The sequence below is a fragment of the Euprymna scolopes genome, chromosome 22 (genome assembly GCF_053919585.1).
Source record: "Euprymna scolopes isolate OS-2025 chromosome 22, ASM5391958v1, whole genome shotgun sequence".
In the NCBI taxonomy this organism is placed as follows: domain Eukaryota; kingdom Metazoa; phylum Mollusca; class Cephalopoda; order Sepiida; family Sepiolidae; genus Euprymna; species Euprymna scolopes.
In genome coordinates this window covers 103,688,714-103,707,822 of record NC_136503.1, presented here as the reverse complement: position 1 = coordinate 103,707,822, position 19,109 = coordinate 103,688,714, and the positions used below count along the sequence as shown (strand labels likewise).

At 32.8% G+C, this 19,109-nt stretch overlaps 1 protein-coding gene across 14 annotated transcripts in view; it reads left to right on the top strand.

The window, feature by feature from the left end:
* LOC145243583 (PHD finger protein 20-like protein 1) overlaps positions 1-19,109 on the top strand; it is a 200,070-nt gene that overhangs the window by 98,099 nt on the left and 82,862 nt on the right. For 10 of the 14 annotated variants that reach the window (XR_013862915.1, XR_013862914.1, XM_080106571.1 and 7 more), the window contains 3 exons: positions 1,731-1,874; positions 12,219-12,442; positions 17,537-17,912. Coding sequence is in view for 12 of the 14 variants with exons in the window: in XM_080106571.1 (XP_079962697.1) it covers positions 1,731-1,874; positions 12,219-12,442; positions 17,537-17,912 (744 nt within the window). In the remaining 2 variants the exon portion in view is untranslated. The remainder of the gene's footprint in view (positions 1-1,730; positions 1,875-12,218; positions 12,443-17,536; positions 17,913-19,109) is intronic. The other 4 variants (XM_080106569.1, XM_080106568.1, XM_080106575.1 and 1 more) reach the window with 1 other exon arrangement.

The following is a 19,109-nucleotide window of genomic DNA, read 5'->3' as shown; positions in this document are numbered from 1 at the left end:
TGCTACATGAGTAATTGCTTGATAATTGTGTTGTGAAATTTTTGAGATGAGGATTGATTATTGGTATTATTTGGATAACTATTCTCATCAAAGTCTAACGCATGACCACATGTATAACGGACGTTAAAACGAGAATGATGAATGATTATCATAATTTTAGCTTGTTTCAGAATGCTTCGGCCGTTGCAACCACTGATCATGTTCAGGGTCATCTTTTCGAACTCTTAAAACCTATGTGGAATTTCGAACTGAATCATTTATTTAATTTGTGGAGATTTGTTATGGTTGTTCAGTCATCCAAGACTGGATGGAAGCTTTAATCGACTCGCATGGATTTAATGAAACCAAATTCGGTACTAAAATCTACATCTATCAAGCTCCTGTCCACATAGGAGTCTGTCAAGCCATATGCCTTCTGACTCCACAGCCTTTATCCTCAAGTGGCCTTTGAGCCTTGATAAATGATGACTCTCTAGGAGAGAGGAGGATATCGACAATCACATCAGCAGTGCTTGTCTCACTTTTTGCCGTCTTTGATCTTGACTTTGGTTCTAATCTGAAATCAAACTTGGTATTAAAATCCGCATCTGTCAAGCTCTTATTTGGGCCATTCTACTGTACGGCTGTGAAACGTGGCCGATGAGAGCAAGCGACCTACGAAAGCTTCAGGTGTTTGATCACTGCTGTTTGTGTTGCATCCTTTGCATTTGTTAGCAACAGTTCATCGAAAATGCTGTTGTTTATTGTCACTGCAAGGTTTCTTCTTGAGATGTCTTTACTGGTTCAATCACATTCTTCATCATTCTCCAGATGATTTCATCCGCTAAATCATTAAACTAGCCTCTTCTCGGGCTTGGAATAAACGATATGGAGGTCAGCTGGAAACTTGATTCAGAAAAGTGGAACAGAATGCCAGGTGGGGCATTTTACCGACTACAAGACATTCACCTGCTATCTCATACATTCAAACCAAGAGATCTTTTTAAGATTCTAACCGTCCCTTTAAGTGTAATTGTTGGTATCTCTCTTGCACTTATGTATGGCATAATCACGTTGACACACCAGTTCCCGTCAGATCCCCGAAGTAAGCAACGTTGAGCCTGGCTAGTACCAGATGGGTGACCATTTTAGAATTCTAGGCGCTGTATGTGCTTTCCACTTAATCTTCGCATTGTTTCCAGTTGTTCTGAACCTTCACTTGCCACTGGTATTCAACAAATCAGGAAAGGTGTGGTTGGAGATTGTGCAACTCTTGCCACAAAAATTTCATGCGCAGGCACCCTTACCCTGGGTATCCATAGTCTGTTAAGACCAAAGCAAGAATATCTCTTGTACTTGGCTCAGCTTCTGGAACCGTGATTGGCTGACTCTTGTATTTGCAGCTGTGATGGATCTTCATCCTGGACAGTATTCATTTCGGATACAGCAAGTTTTCTGGATGGAATCGGCCCAACTGCTGCAGAGTAAATGCCTTAACTTAAGTATGATTAAATATTAAATGAAGGGTTCAGTATGAATTTTGTACAAGGTTTTGAATTCTAGATAAATATTCCAGAGTTCGACTATGATGTTGCCACATTTGAAAAAAATGCACTTGAAGAAGGTCGGAGGTTACATTGGCTGGAACCTTGTGGAAATACCAACCAAGATGAGAATAGTAGTCTGAATAATCCAAATACTGATAATTGTGATGATGACGATGATGCCTTTGGTATTGTTTCTTCCATCAGAATTTCCGCCAACACAGACCAACACTAGCATCATTCCTAAAGAATTCAAGGGAGGCAAAGAACGTAAAGATTTCTCCAAAGCTAGTGGACACAAAGAGGAATGTTCTACAAAGCCTGTCGCCAGGTCCCAAGGATGTTCCTCTGGTATTCCAACTATTCCTTTCTGTTTATTTGTCCTTTTTTTTCTTTTGGATATTTTCTTTTTTGTCTTTTTTTTTTTTTCTAGATCAAGTAACTCCTTGTCCTTATTTCGTTCTGTAGAAACGGTCAGAATTCTTTGTGTTTATACAAGGTGACCTTCAAAAAACACCACTCATGGAATCGTTAATAAAATTTACAACTATTTCTGTAACCCAACCATATTTACTACAAATAAACTTCAGTCTATGTCTGACTTGTTCAGTTGTAATTCCTGTCCAATGATATGCTTGGTCCTGAATATAACCTTAAACTATATCTGATGGTGAGGCCCCAGCTTGTGGGTTTTGGGGAGTGTGGAACCACTCTTTAATTGCCATTGCTTCCAGGTCCACTCTGATCTGGAGTGGTAGTACTTGTTTAGGTCCCAACTATGGGTTAAATAGAAACCGACTTGTAAAAAAAAATATATATATATATATATATATATATATTCTATTAAAATTTTTTCTTCAAAATAACTGGATTCGGCATTAAATAACCTGAAAAGGGTTGATATGCCGTAAAACAAAAACAACCAAACCATCAATGATATGCAGGGACACTTTGGCTATACTCTCATCAGTATGAGATGTGATCCTTAATGGACTTAACACTCACCAAACCATAATTCTGCAGATGTTTTATCCAGTTATTTTTTTTTTTAAGATAATGTCCATCAAAACACTCCTCATACTCTTCCTGAACTAAAAAGGGCCATCACAGCCAAAATCAAGACACTGCCAAAAGAGGAGTATGTCAGAGTTATTGATAATTTTGTACATCGTATCCAGGTCTGCTTATCATTTAACAGTGATTAAACAAAGATTGTTGGACATTTCATAATTGAAACTTGGTGTGCAAGTCAGGCATAGATTGAAAGTTATTCATAGCAAATATGGTAGGGTTGTAAATTTTATTAACAATTCCATTAGTGGCATTTTTGAGAGGGCGGAGTGAATGGAGATTCACTCTGTAAATTTTTTATCAAAAAGATTCTTTGATAACGACACTATTTCTAGAAAAAAAAGTTGTAATATTTACAGCAGGAAACATGAGGCATTTTTAAAAAATCCTAAGATGTTAGTTAAAGCTTGTGTGCGTGTGCATATATATAGGTCTCAGAAACTTGGAATAAAGATAAAATTTGCGTACATAGAATGAAATGGAATAGCTTCGAACACAGAAGACAAATTTAATTGAAGAATCATGTTCGCAAATTTTCAAATTGGTGACCATTATTTCAATGAAAAATGAATTCGCACTTCGTAAGATGATCAAACCTTTAGTTATGAAAATAGAACTAAAGAGAATCGCTTTAAATACACAAATCAGATGTAATTAAAGAATCATGTTCGTAAATTTTTAAATTGATGACATCAAGAGATTTGCGGATGCCACAAAATGGCGGTTTTTTAAATTTACTTCTGAATTGTTTTTGCACTTTCGCTTTTGCTTCACCCCAGTGCCAAGTTGTGATCTCCACAGTGCCTAACAAAAGATGTACGACCGTCGGCTTTGGGCTCAGTAGAAGAAAGGCAGCATTTTCTGTTAGTGTTTCAGTATCGTTTAGCAACCTGCCAAAGGAGGAGGTAACAGTGCCTACTATATCCAGGTTTAAAGTGGCCTCAGACAAACATTCATACTGATAATCAACCGCTTGTTGACCTGTTGCACTTTGCCTTTTTCACAAATTTCATTTGACGTACAAGAGAGAGTTCTGAGTTCGGACGTGTACTACAAAAGAACCTGATGGGGGAGCAAAATTTGAGTCCAGGATTTTCTCTTTGTGGCTGTCATGGAGCCTGATTGTGAAATAACAATGATATATCTGATATTAGCTGTATATACCCGGCATTGCCAAGTTGAAAAATATTATCGGGCAAAGGGTTGAGTCCCATACTATTTAAGATAGACCAAATATCCTAACGTATGATTTTCCTGAAAGTGGATCACATATTGGATATATGGAAACCTTGAATACATGAATTTTTGTCCCTGAAAATTAAACGGAAAATAACTTAAAAAGGGGAAATACCTCCCACGAATGAACTTTTGTTTTTAAAGGCAACTGGTGTAGGCTAATAATAATTAAGAATAAAATAAATCAACTTTAAATAATATTTCTAAATAGAGCAATTAAAACAATTCTATTATAACAAACAGTTAATAACATGGTGCTAATTATTAAAATAATTTTTTAAGGTAATATGCAAATGAGGTTGCTCCTTCAGTGTAGATCTCCTTTGAATAATAATAATTATTATAGAAATCGTGCTGGCACCTAAGTATGTAAACATCTGTTTTCAGTATGAAAATTAATTTGTGAAATAGTGTACCCTTTTGTACGTACTAATCAAATTGTGAACAAACAGGAGTACAAATTTATTATAATCTATAGATTCATCCAATTAATTAAAAATGTTTTTCAGCTAAAAATGAATCTCCTCACATTGCCTTCTGCAAAACAAGAGCATGTCAGTCAGTGTTATTATATCTGTGATATTTCCGGCAGCTCTCTGTCTTTTATCAAAAAATGTTTTCCTTGATAAAACAAATCAACAACTTTTATAAAAAAAAAAAAAAAAAAATCCACATCGAGTATTTTCAGAAATTTTTTTTATTGCTACTATTTTTGTTTCGTTCGTAATTCTTCAAATATGTGATGGCATGTTTTTGATATTTTTATTTTGTTTTTCACACTTTAAAAAGGTTTTATTCCTCGTTTATTTTTAGTTTTTGCTGCATATCCTAACAGTTTGTTTGTGATTAGTTATATAACGGTTGGTGCATGATAGTATTGGGCTGATTAACTGGTATCGGAAAAATTTGTGCCTATTTTCTGATTTTAAAAAATGTTTTTTTATTATTTTTTTAAATTAAAAAAAAAGTGACAAAATGCTTTTGGAAACCATGTTTAAGATGCAAATATATTTTATGGAAAATCGTTAGTTCTTTTTAAAATTTATACTTTGACGTTTTTTTATTTTTTTTTAGTTTCAAATACTAAAATACCCATCAGAGAAAATATTTATCTTGGCATTTTTTTTTTATAATTAATGTCAAATACTAAAATACCCATCAGAGAAAATATTTATCTTGGCATTTTTTTTTTATAATTAATGTCAAATACTAAAATACCCATCAGAGAAAATATTTATCTTGGCATTTTTTTTTTATAATTAATATCAAATACTAAAATACCCATCAGAGAAAATATTTATCTTGGCATTTTTTTTTTTTATAATTAATGTCAAATACTAAAATACCCATCAGAGAAAATATTTATCTTGGCATTATTTTTTTTTTATAATTAATGTCAAATACTAAAATACCCATCAGAGAAAATATTTATCTTGGCATTTTTTTTTTTTTATAATTAATGTCAAATACTAAAATACCCATCAGAGAAAATATTTATCTTGGCATTTTTTTTTTTTTATAATTAATGTCAAATACTAAAATACCCATCAGAGAAAATATTTATCTTGGCATTTTTTTTTTTTTATAATTAATGTCAAATACTAAAATACCCATCAGAGAAAATATTTATCTTGGCATTATTTTTTTTTTATAATTAATATCAAATACTAAAATACCCATCAGAGAAAATATTTATCTTGGCATTTTTTTTTTTTTATAATTAATGTCAAATACTAAAATACCCATCAGAGAAAATATTTATCTTGGCATTTTTTTTATAATTAATGTCAAATACTAAAATACCCATCAGAGAAAATATTTATCTTGGCATTTTTTTTTTATAATTAATATCAAATACTAAAATACCCATCAGAGAAAATATTTATCTTGGCATTTTTTTTTTTTTATAATTAATGTCAAATACTAAAATACCCATCAGAGAAAATATTTATCTTGGCATTTTTTTTATAATTAATGTCAAATACTAAAATACCCATCAGAGAAAATATTTATCTTGGCATTTTTTTTATAATTAATGTCAAATACTAAAATACCCATCAGAGAAAAAGTTTTAAAAAATTAAATTTTTATTTTTATTTAACATTTTTTTTTGAAATTAGAAATCTGCACCCTTGTGTTGCTGTTTAAGTGGCGACATTCAGATGTTATTAAACAACCATTTCTTAATATGAACTTTTGTAGGCACGTGTGGTTGCCATATCGTAATAAAACGGCAAAAATTCTTGAAAGCATATTTAAGATATTAAAAACTACATGTATTTTTAAGAAATTTTGCCAATTTTGTTTTGTGACACTATATATGGAACACACAGAAATGACTCTATATATGGAACACACAGAAATGACACTATATATGGAACACACAGAAGTACACTATATATGGAACACACAGAAGTGACACTATATATGGAACACACAGAAGTGACACTATATATGGAACACACAGAAATGACACTATATATGGAACACACAGAAATGACACTATATATGGAACACACAGAAATGACACTATATATGGAACACACAGAAGTACACTATATATGGAACACACAGAAATGACTCTATATATGGAACACACAGAAATGACACTATATATGGAACACACAGAAATGACACTATATATGGAACACACAGAAATGACACTATATATGGAACACACAGAAATGACACTATATATGGAACACACAGAAATGACACTATATATGGAACACACAGAAATGACACTATATATGGAACACACAGAAATGACACTATATATGGAACACACAGAAATGACACTATATATGGAACACACAGAAGTACACTATATATGGAACACACAGAAGTGACACTATATATGGAACACACAGAAATGACTCTATATATGGAACACACAGAAATGACTCTATATATGGAACACACAGCAATGACACTATATATGGAACACACAGCAATGACACTATATATGGAACACACAGAAATGACACTATATATGGAACACACAGAAATGACTCTATATATGGAACAAACAGAAGTGACACTATATATGGAACACACAGAAGTGACACTATATATGGAACACACAGAAGTGACACTATATATGGAACACACAGAAGTACACTATATATGGAACACACAGAAGTGACACTATATATGGAACACACAGAAGTACACTATATATGGAACACACAGAAGTACACTATATATGGAACACACAGAAATGACACTATATATGGAACACACAGAAATGACTCTATATATGGAACACACAGAAATGACACTATATATGGAACACACAGAAATGACTCTATATATGGAACACACAGAAGTGACACTATATATGGAACACACAGAAGTGACACTATATATGGAACACACAGAAATGACACTATATATGGAACACACAGAAGTGACACTATATATGGAACACACAGAAGTACACTATATATGGAACACACAGAAGTGACACTATATATGGAACACACAGAAGTGACACTATATATGGAACACACAGAAGTGACACTATATACGGAACACACAGAAGTGACACTATATATGGAACACACAGAAATGACTCTATATATGGAACACACAGAAATGACTCTATATATGGAACACAGAAATGACACTATATATGGAACACACAGAAATGACTATATATGGAACACACAGAGGTGACACTATATATGGAACACACAGAAGTACACTATATATGGAACACACAGAAATGACTATATATGGAACACACAGAAATGACTCTATATATGGAACACACAGAAGTGACACTATATATGGAACACACAGAAGTGACACTATATATGGAACACACAGAAGTTACACTATATATGGAACACACAGAAATGACACTATATATGGAACACACAGAAATGACACTATATATGGAACACACAGAAATGACACTGTATATGAACACACAGAAGTGACACTATATATGGAACACACAGAAATGACACTATATATGGAACACACAGAAATGACACTATATATGGAACACATAGAAATGACACTATATATGGAACACACAGAAATGACACTATATATGGAACACACAGAAATGACACTATATATGGAACACACAGAAGTGACACTATATATGGAACACACAGAAGTGACACTATATATGGAACACACAGAAGTGACACTATATATGGAACACACAGAAGTGACACTATATATGGAACACACAGAAGTGACACTATATATGGAACACACAGAAGTGACACTATATATGGAACACACAGAAGTGACACTATATATGGAACACACAGAAATGACACTATATATGGAACACACAGAAATGACACTATATATGGAACACACAGAAATGACACTATATATGGAACACACAGAAATGACACTATATATGGAACACACAGAAATGACACTATATATGGAACACACAGAAATGACACTATATATGGAACACACAGAAATGACACTATATATGGAACTCACAGAAATGACACTATATATGGAACACACAGAAATGACACTATATATGGAACACACAGAAATGACACTATATATGGAACACACAGAAATGACACTATATAGTGAACACACAGAAATGACACTATATAGTGAACACACAGAAATGACACTATATATGGAACACACAGAAATGACACTATATATGGAACACATAAAAATGATAGTTTTTAATTTCTCAAATATTTTCTTCACAATTATTGTTTATTATTCTCGATTATATTTCATCTTTTATGATAAAAGTATTTTTTTTTTTGTTTTTGCCTGCATGCAATTCTTTACTTTGTGCCTTTTGTATAATTTTGTGAATGACTTCTTTATTCCAGTTTCTTAATGATTCCCAATCAAATGCAAAAAATCTATCATATTTTAACATTTAAATCAAATTAACATCACATCTGAAATATTGATATTTGATTCTGGCTTTTTATCTGTTTTTTTTTTTTCCTGTGAGGATGATTGTTATGATGGTGATAATTTTAAATAATATAAAGGTGTTAAATCTTTGCTGGTTAAAATATGACTTATCTCCCTTACATAATTTGAGTTATTATTAAGTATATTTTCATCTATTCTCTAACTTTATAAATGACTGCTTGGCATGTTTCTGCGTACGCTTGTTCCTCCCCTCTATGTGACTAGTGTTGTGACAATTAATTGAAAGTCAGGAAAATGAGAACTTTTTGCGGAATTGGAAAAGAAAATTGTGCCTATTTTGCGATTCTAAAAATGATTCTTTTAATTGTTTTTTGCTCCCCTGACAAAAGGAGGGTGGACCTGTAAATTCACTCTTGTCCGTTCATACTTTTCTCAATAACTACGTCTTGGAATTTAAAACGTTTTTGCACAAACATTAAACATGATATGAGTAAAACAGTAACAGAATGGATTTTCCGGGAAAATTCCGGTTGCCCCCTAGGGGTGACTTTCGGGTTAAAATGGTTAAAATTGATACTTTTGTGCTTATTAAAAAAATTGGTGTCCTGGATATGACCTTAAACTATATCCAGTGGTGAGGCCCCAGCTTGCAATCTTTGGGGAGTGTGAGCCACCCTTTAATTGCCATTGCTCTCAGGTCCACTCTGACTTGGAGTGGTAGTACCTGTTAGGGTCCCAACTATGGGTTGAATAGAAACCAACTTGAAAACAACAAATATATTCTATTAAAAACTTTTTCTTAAATCTTTGGATTCGCCATTAAATAATCTGAAAAGGGTTGATATGCCGTAAAACAAAAACAACCAACCAACTTTAAAAAATTGGACTTCGGGCCAAGATCACAGTGTAGTATCTGTTCTGATGCTACACTTCACCTTTTCTGTCCTCGGTCAGTGAGGGAGAAATCCATCATGACTGAGACAATTTTTATGTTTTTTTTCTATCCAGATTGACCCTTTTTGGGAAGCTGGATTTTCCTCACATTAACTGTTCTTGTGTCTACTTGTCCTCGTGGGAAGGCAAGTAAATAGGAACTGAGCACCTCCTACAAATATTTAAATATTGATTTTGTATTTTTTTTAATATATAATTCGGTAGATTAGTGTCCATTCGATTATAATCCGCTGAAAAAAATTGGACAAAAAGAAGACGAAAAAACAATATATATATATTGAGAGAGGGGGGGGGTACTGCTTGCACACGTGAAGCAAAAAAAAAAAAAAAAAATCATATTTCACATTTTCGTTTTTTTTTTTTTTTTAATAAAACAAAACACTGTTTAATTCACCGTTAAAAACAAAAAAAAAATGAGCTGTCAAAAGAATTTCGAACAACCAAATCTATTAAAAGTAATATCTCTTCTAGTTAATTTCCAAATTTCATGACAAAATTCTATAAATAAACACAGTACAACTATTGATAAATGGGGGGGGGGGTCATTACACAATCCTACCAAAAACGCCGTTTTATGATGTTACCATTTTTATCACTTTATTTTCTTAAAATATATAATGTACATGATTATTTATCAATTTATTTGAAAGTATATTCATTTTCGATCAAAATGGTGGTATAGTGAGGACTTAAGGTGCTTTGGTTTTTAAAATATGATGATTTTAGCAGAACTCTCTTGAAATCTGTATTTATCCAAAGCGTGTGTAGTGCTACTTGGAACAAAAACAAATTGTTTCTCTTTACAAATGAAAGTTGCAGACACTGGTAAATATCAACAGTTATCTTTTCAAGTTTATGTGGAAACAGAAATTTGGTAATAACCTTTTTGTCTCCATCTTAGACCATATATCAGAAAGCTACTTGGTTGGATTGGCGAAGTTTCTTCCACATCCACTGTATCTTCTTACCCCACTTTTACATCGTCTGATGTGACCGTAGAAAAGTCTACCTAATCTTAAAGGAATATCTCGGTTGTCTTAATTTAATTTTATTAAAAAAAAAACAAAACAAAACAAAAAACGGTTACCCAGTCCTACAGGAAAAAAAATTGTTCATGAAAAGAAAAAGAAAAAAGTTTACATTCGTTACAAAAATAAAGAAAAAATAAAATACATGAATAACATATAAAGTGTTTTTTTTTTTTAAAAATAAACTTTTGTTAAAAAATATATGAAAAACACAAAAAAAACCATTGATTATCTTATTAATTTTGTTCAATTTTGTTTGACAAAAAAGCGGTTGAAAAAAAGAAAAGTACAACTTGTTTTTTTTTTTTGTTTGTTTTTTTTTGTTTTTTTTTTCACTTAAAAAATTTCTTACAAGAATAAAACAAATTGTTACGGTAGGTCGTTTCTTTTTTTTATTTTCGTTATATTTTTTTTTTTTAGTGATTTTATTATATTTAAATGTTTTCTTCAGTATTTTCCTTGAGTAACATTGTTACGCTTTGATAATCGGTGATGCTTGGCGAAAGCTGGCAGTAGACATCATGTTCTGAGCAAAGTGGTCTGTTACATCTGGTTCAAATTCTGCGCAAGTAAAAATCCATATATTAATTGTCTGTCAAGGCATTAAACATCTATAAATAGCCTTACTCTTAAAAAGAACGCCAATAACCATCTTCTGTCTTTTGTGGTAATCATATTTCGTTCTTGTTAGCTCCTTACATCAAGTGGCTTCATGCCTTGTCTGGAGCGAATTCTACTAAAAAACATAATTTGTAGTGGGCATGACACTAAAGTGCTTGTGCAGTATAATGGAATTTTGAACCAACATTATCACATGCTTAGATATTGTGTAGAAATTAGTATAGAATAAAAAAAATTACAATAAATGATTCTGTAGAAAAAAAAAATACAATTTATCAAATTATCTTGCATTTTTTACTGTGGAAGAATTGTGCAACTAATTCTGTCATGCAAACTGGCTTTTATCCCTTTGCTTTCATTGAAATCTGCCATTATGAAAATAAAAATATTACTAGTGTCATTTATTTATTTTCTGTGAAAAATAGATCTAGTACTGGATAATTTTTTGTGATGTATAATAATTTTGACTTGATACGTAAGTATGTGATAATGTTTTCACTGGAAATGCATTTGTTTGAAATTCCACTATACTTCACAAGCACACAGTAAACTCTCTCTCGGATCTCCTGAGTCAAGATGTTTGCCTGTTCCTCAGCTCTTTTTACTTATTTTTTTGTCTGCCTATCCCATTTACAAATACTATTAACCCCTAGTTTTCATAACTTGCTCTAACCCTGTGCTAATTTGTTTTCAATATCGTAATTTGAATTAAAATGATTGAGTTATTTTATATTAAACTCTTTTGTCAATAATAAATTATTCTTCTTGCTAATATATGTTATTTACAAAAGTAAAAAAAAAAAAAATCTAATATTGGAAACATAAAAAAAAATTGCAAAAAAAAAAAAAAAAAAAAATCTTACTCCTTATTTAATTTTTCAAATATTTTTCTTGTCAGAAAAGAAAAAAGAAACTTTTCCAGCAGCAGAAGGCTCTAAAAAGGAAGGGAAAAAGAAAGAGAAACCAAATATGCCGCCAAACAAACGTCGACAACGACTAATAGTGGCCGGGGCCTTTCTTGCTAAGCGCGATACAAATAAGAAATCTCCACCGCTTCCCTCTTCCAAACAGTCGATGGCGAAGTTTAAAGCACCAACGGGGAAATCAAAACACTCGTCGGAGGTAAGGTTTTTCTTTTAAATAAACTTTTTTTTTTTTGTCACATGATCGCGTGAAGGGATGAAAAGAAAGACACTTCGGGTTAAAAATTTCGATAAGATGTTTTCGTTTCTTTTGGCTTTTACAGTAATGATGGCGTTTATATATTATATATGTTTATGTATTATTTAATTATTGGAATTCTTTTGAGATGAGTAATTTATATATTTTTTTATCTACGGACTATTATCCTTATCTCTTATAGTTGTTGTTTAATGACGTTTCCGTCAACTATTCCTTTGACTTTTGTCGTATTGTTAACCGTGACAGGATAGAAATGCTGAATCTTCAACTGTATCTTCATTTTCTTTTTATTGTTTCTTGTTACTTTTACGTTTACAGGTACTTTTAAGTGTCTGTGTTTTTACATATATGGGCATGTGTATGCTCTTACGTATGTTACGTGCAGTTCACTGTTATGTGTGTGTGTGTGTATGTTTTTATCCTTACACCGTTTCTTTTGCCTTGTCTCGAGACATGTATGTGAAAATAACATACCTGTGGATGATATCTTCTTGGACGCTGGTCTGCCATCTCGTTGGGAAGTGGTCACTGCAGACGGATGCATCGATAAACAACAAGATGGATTTGAAGCTTCAATCTTTTATTTCAAGGCAAGCCTATCATCTCGAACCCTGGTTGTGGAGAGCAGGATCTCCGATCTGCATTCTTCTGCTGATTAAACCACTCTCCTCCATGTGGTCGTCAACCGGAAGCCTACGACCACAATTCCCGTCTCACCCCTAATTTCCGGTGCATGTCACCCTAATTTCCGGTGCATTCTCTCTAGGTTGATACCTGTCAAACCTAACCTTTTGTAACCCTGCTAACTCGCTGATGGGAAATGAAAATATACTTACATAACTTTCTATTTCTAAAACTACCTAGATAGCAATTAAGCTGGGATTCCCAATACTACATTTGTACAATAATAATCAAACACACAATCTTTTATAAATAGACACGTTTTAATATATCATCTCCATTCCAATTTCAACCAATATATAACAAACGCTCATTTTATGATACAACAACGTAACACCTAAAATCATTCTCCCTCATGTGATCGTCAACCAGAAGGCCTCGACCACAATCCTGTGTCACGCCTCAATTTCCGGTACATTTAATCTAGGTCATTAAAGGTGGCTTGGTCTGATGCCTGTCAAACCTAGCATTTTCTGACCCTGCTATTTCGCTGATGGGAAATGAAAATATACTTACATAACTTTCTATTTCTAAAACTACCTATATAGCAATTAAGCTGGGATTCCCAATACTACACATAGTTGTTGTCAGCTCACCATGTTTTTGGCCAACTAATCCTCTGGCCTGCTTTGAGTAGGAGTGGAACCACTATCTTCAGACAATGCTCACATGGAACCATAGAGATTCAACGTCTCTATCCACGAAGGGCCATCAAGGTTGAATTTTTTGGTCTTATTAATCAAAGGTTTTTGCTATCTGATCTTCCATTGTCGGGTTTGTTATTGGAATTCTTTTTGAGATGAGTAATTTGTATATTTTATTATTTATTTGCGGACTATTGTCCTCATCTTTGGTAGTTGTTATGAGATGACAACTATAGAACACAGTAATTACTGAAGATACAGATGAAGATTCAATGTATCCTGTCGCGGTTAACCAACTGATGAAGGCCAGAGGAATAGTTGGCTGAATCGTTGTTAGCCAACAATTATGAAAGATGAGGATAATGGTTTGCAAATAGTTGATGTTACACTGATTTTTTCTGCACTTGATGATCTGAAAATTTTTTCAGTGCAACTACACTATAATAACGGAAGTAAAAATTTTTAATATTGAATTTCAAGGCAAACCAATTGTCTCTACTTAATTGTCATGTTACACTCATGAATATATCCAAAAATTACAAAAAACCGTTAGGCTAAAAAAATGTTGGGCTAAAAAAAATACTGGAGAGTTCCTAGGGGAGGTAAACAGCATGGATACTTGTACAATTTAATCAAGACATTAAAAAATAAAAATATCGGAAAAAGGTTATATTGTATGTATCAGTTTTGGACTGAAGATCTCAAAAAAAAAAAAATTTCACTTAATTTAATTGAGTAGTTTTTTTGTTTATTTTTACAGCTGAAAAACATGTTTTTATAAAAGCACAATGAAGGTAGCCATCTTTGAATTTTTTTAACACGCCATGGGGAGATAACTCAATTTAAAGCGCTGACACCCCTTTCCCCATCTTTAATACTAGCTTTTCTTCCTAAAACTTAAAACTTGCCTACCTTTTGCTTGGTGTCATAACAAATTGTTTTTTTGCTGAAAAAAAAAAAAAACAAAAAAAACTACTTGATCAAATTAAGTGAAATTTTTTTCAGAGAACTTAATTCTATAATGGATACGTACAATATAAACTTAAAAATATTTTTTTCTCAATATTTTCATTTTTTAATGTCTTGATTAAACAGTACAAGTACCACAGCATGTAACTACTGGCAATTTTTTAATAAATTGTGCGTTTTATCTTATAACTGAGTTGCTTCCCTTGTTATGTCATGTACATCATAAAAATTCAAAAGAAATTTTTTTTTTATTCAAGTTGAACTGTAGACTTTCACTTTGACTTTATTTTCTTTTAATCTGGACATAGTCACGAGAGGGAATTTGGTGATCCTGTTGTTACTAAATTAGTTTAATGGTCAGCCAAAAGGTACTCTGAATGTTTACATTAAACTTGCTGGTAGTAGTTACCTTTTATTTTGAGATTATATCTTAGTTTAAGTGTAAGCCTTAATATGGATCCACAGGTATATTAAAGTTTTTTTCACCAAGGGAATAACTACTTTGCCCTAGAAACTAATTTCTTTACAGTTATCTCCATATATAATAAAATGACAGCAGAAATTCACCTCTGGACATAAGTATCATAGGTTTGCAACAACAGATGCAGCAAATTCAATGCATCTATGCTAATAGCCACTATTTTATGTAGCGTTTGAACACCATTTTACACACATTCAGTCGAAATAATAAAATGCTACATTGCATCCTTTGACCATCACAATCACAACATCTATAGAGGAAGGAGTTCTTATTTTTCTCTCTAAATATTTCATCCTACCACTGCTGTCAGTTGTCACCGGGAGGAATTCTACATGTTCCACAGATTCTGTGATTACACCAACCGTAACTGACTCCTACATACATAGACCTAACATAATTTTTCCAATTTATGATTCATAAATAATAAAGGCTCCCTTACCAAAGTCCATCCATTCTGATTGGCTGAACTCTGAAAATTCTAATATTTAGTAATCCAATTCTTCCCTTTATAAACGAACGGTTATTAAAATTAAAATGAAAATAAAACATTATTTCGCCCGGCGTCAAGTTCATTTAATGGATAGATCATTATATGTGTGCATGTGTATGATATAAATCACTCTAATAGTAGCTTTGTAGCTGTTGGACGGCTGTTCCCTATTATTCTACAGGATTCACAGTGTGTGTAAAGGGGTTACTCTTCCCTTCTCCCTCTCTCACACTACACATATTTCCCTTTGCTAATGGTTCTTATTATAGTTTGTGCATGCATGTATTTATGTGTGTGTGTTCGTTTGAGCATGCGTCTGACAATGCGATAACATTTTTTCTTCTTAATCTTGTCACTCATCTCCCTTCATAATGTCCCTGCAACTTATGTCCCCGCTAGTAGCCCCCTACTTCAAAGTGGCACTGTGCCTTGTTTGGGGTAAAAATCGAATAAAAATAAAACATATATTAGCAGGCCGCTTGGCATTGTCTGGTCGTAAAGTGCGCATAAATATTATATTTTAATTCATATAGAAACTGAGACATGTGCATGCAAGTATTATGCTTTTTCTAAACCATTCATTTCTTGTAAATAAAAAGAGAGAAAAAATACTTGAGCTGAGATTGAAACTAAAACCTAAAAACAGTGAGTCAAGTACGATAACCATTAGACCAGCATGACACGTGCTTTAAAAAGTGTTTTCAAATCTACTTATTCTTAACACAAATAATCTGTAATATGAACAATTCATGCATGCATATTCGTGAAATGGTTAACATAAAAATCCGATGGCTCCCACATACTAATTTTTTTTCAATTTTTACCCCTTTAGCAGCCTTCTTTTTTTTTTTTCTGGATGAAAGCAGATTAAAAAGTTTTCCACATGTCTGAATACCCTATATAGCAAATTTCAAATTTGTAGATATACTAGCAAAAGTACCCGTCGTTGACTGGGTTCAAAAACAGCCTACAGAAAATGGACTCTGATTTATGAAAGTATGATAGGTTATGAAAAAGAAGGGTTGTAAATTTGGGTTGAATTTGGGGGTATCAAAACCAAAGCAAAATATGATGAAAGTAAAAATAAAATAGATAAACCCCATAATTTATTATACCATACCTGTTCACACTGAAACACTTATCACAATATTCTGTGGATCTATATTAAAAAACCTTGTTAAACTTTGTGACATATTTCCATTCTATGGAGGTCAAGTGCGAACGAACACCCCATAATTTTATTATACCATATTTCTTCAAACTGAAACATAATTATCAAAGTATACTTACGCAGATAGATATGAAAAGTCTTTATTAAAGTTTGTGCCTATTTCCATTCTATGGAGGCCAGGTACGAACGCAGACCCCACAATTTTATTATACCATCCCTATTTAAGTTAAAATATACTTATCAAAGTATTCTTATGTACATCTATATCAAAAACACTTGTAAACGTTTTTTTTTAAATTTTTAAACTTTTTATTTCCATACTTTGTGGACCATGTGCGAACACAGACCCCACAATTTTAATGAACCACCGTTCTGCCAGATCAAACATACCCATTCCTGTGTCTCGATATTATATGTAATCAGTTTTTTAAAATAGTCAACCATATAGGAGCTTATTCGTGACCAGACACACATAAACAGACATTCAGCTTTATATTACATATATATGTATGTATATATATATATATATATATATATATATATAATCTCACATTCAATTCTATATATAAATATTCATTTATTTATTTTAACGATCCAGTGTGAAAAGGAGGAAAAGTCTGTTGAAAAGAAAACTGGAAGTGACAGGAAGTCTTTGTCTCCATCATCTTCCTCATCAACACCCCCAAGTACGACATCAACCTCACGTAACTCTGCAAAAGACCATCTGTTAGCAATGAGTAAGGTGAGGTTTGATACGGACCGACCAGTGAGTGAGATGAAAGAGTTGGAGAAGGCATTAACGATTGGCTTCCTTCCGAATACTCAGCCTGGAATGGCTCCCCTCTCCAGCACTGTCACCCCATCATTGGACACCTTCAGAGAATTGACAGCCTCTACGTCATCACTGCTCAACACCCCTATCACAACTGCGACTGTTACGAAACCAATGGGCGAGAAGGTTCGCCTCAAGCCAGGTAAGTGATGCGTTTTACTCATGTTTTAGTTTTTTTCTATTTGTTACATAAAAAAGAAACTGAACATGTTCCATGTTTTGATCTAGTGCTAGTAGATCAGGCTGTCCAAAGATACTGGCTTCCTGACCTAAAATGCACCAAACATACTGTTTTTTTTTTTTTTTTTCTTTTCTTTTCCTTTGCAAAACTAAATCATGTTGTGTAAAATCAAACAAAACAACAATTTCCTCTCTCTCTCCATCTTTTTCTGTCTCTCCCTTATTTTTATTTTTCCCTAATGGGGCCAACAGTTTGCTGCGGTTGGCAACTTGTGACACTAAAGGATAAGATACTATGACCCAGGATTTGGATATGCGCATTACGATGCTCCACTTTGGCCCTTACATCGGCTAGACAGGTAGTTAAAGAGGCTTGATTCGATCAGTTGGCTGGTTATAGTAAACCTCACCATATAAAACCCACACCAACTTACTCAGTAATATTACTATTCCAACCCCTATTAATAGCTATTGATAATTACTCCCAAAATAGGGTGAAAAGTGGTGACTGAGGTTCATTTGCTTACAGAAAAAAAAAAAAAATGTTGACATACAAAGCAAAATAATCAGAACCAACATCATTAATAAGATACTGAAAATTTGAAGGATAAAATGTTTTTTACCAAAACGACTGGATTTGTCATTAAATAACCCCAAAAGTGTTGATATGCCATAAAACAAAGCAATCAAACCAAACTCCATAAATAAATATTTAAAAATATAAAGAACTTGAGGGATAAAAACTTTAATCAAAATGACTAGAGTTAGCATTAAATAACCCGAAAAGAGTTGATATGCCATAAAACACGACAACCAGACCCGAACAGTGAAACTACTATTTTCATCTAGATCGTTATTTTCAAAACATTTTAGTTGATGGAACCTCTTTCAGGTGAATCTTTTGGAACTTAAGAATCTCTATATTGAACTTGGAAGCCACATTAAGCCATGGTGCAACAGATAAAGATGTTGAATAACATGACGATCCAATCCTTACTATAAGCAACTAAGAATAACATAACACTTTCACCTGATTATGGATGGCTGAATGAGAACAATCTACCTTTGTAGATTAAATAAAGAGTTGAGTTAAAAATTCCATATAGATTCATGAATTCGAGAGAAAGATTGCCAAGTTTGTAAAGCTACACCTTATGAA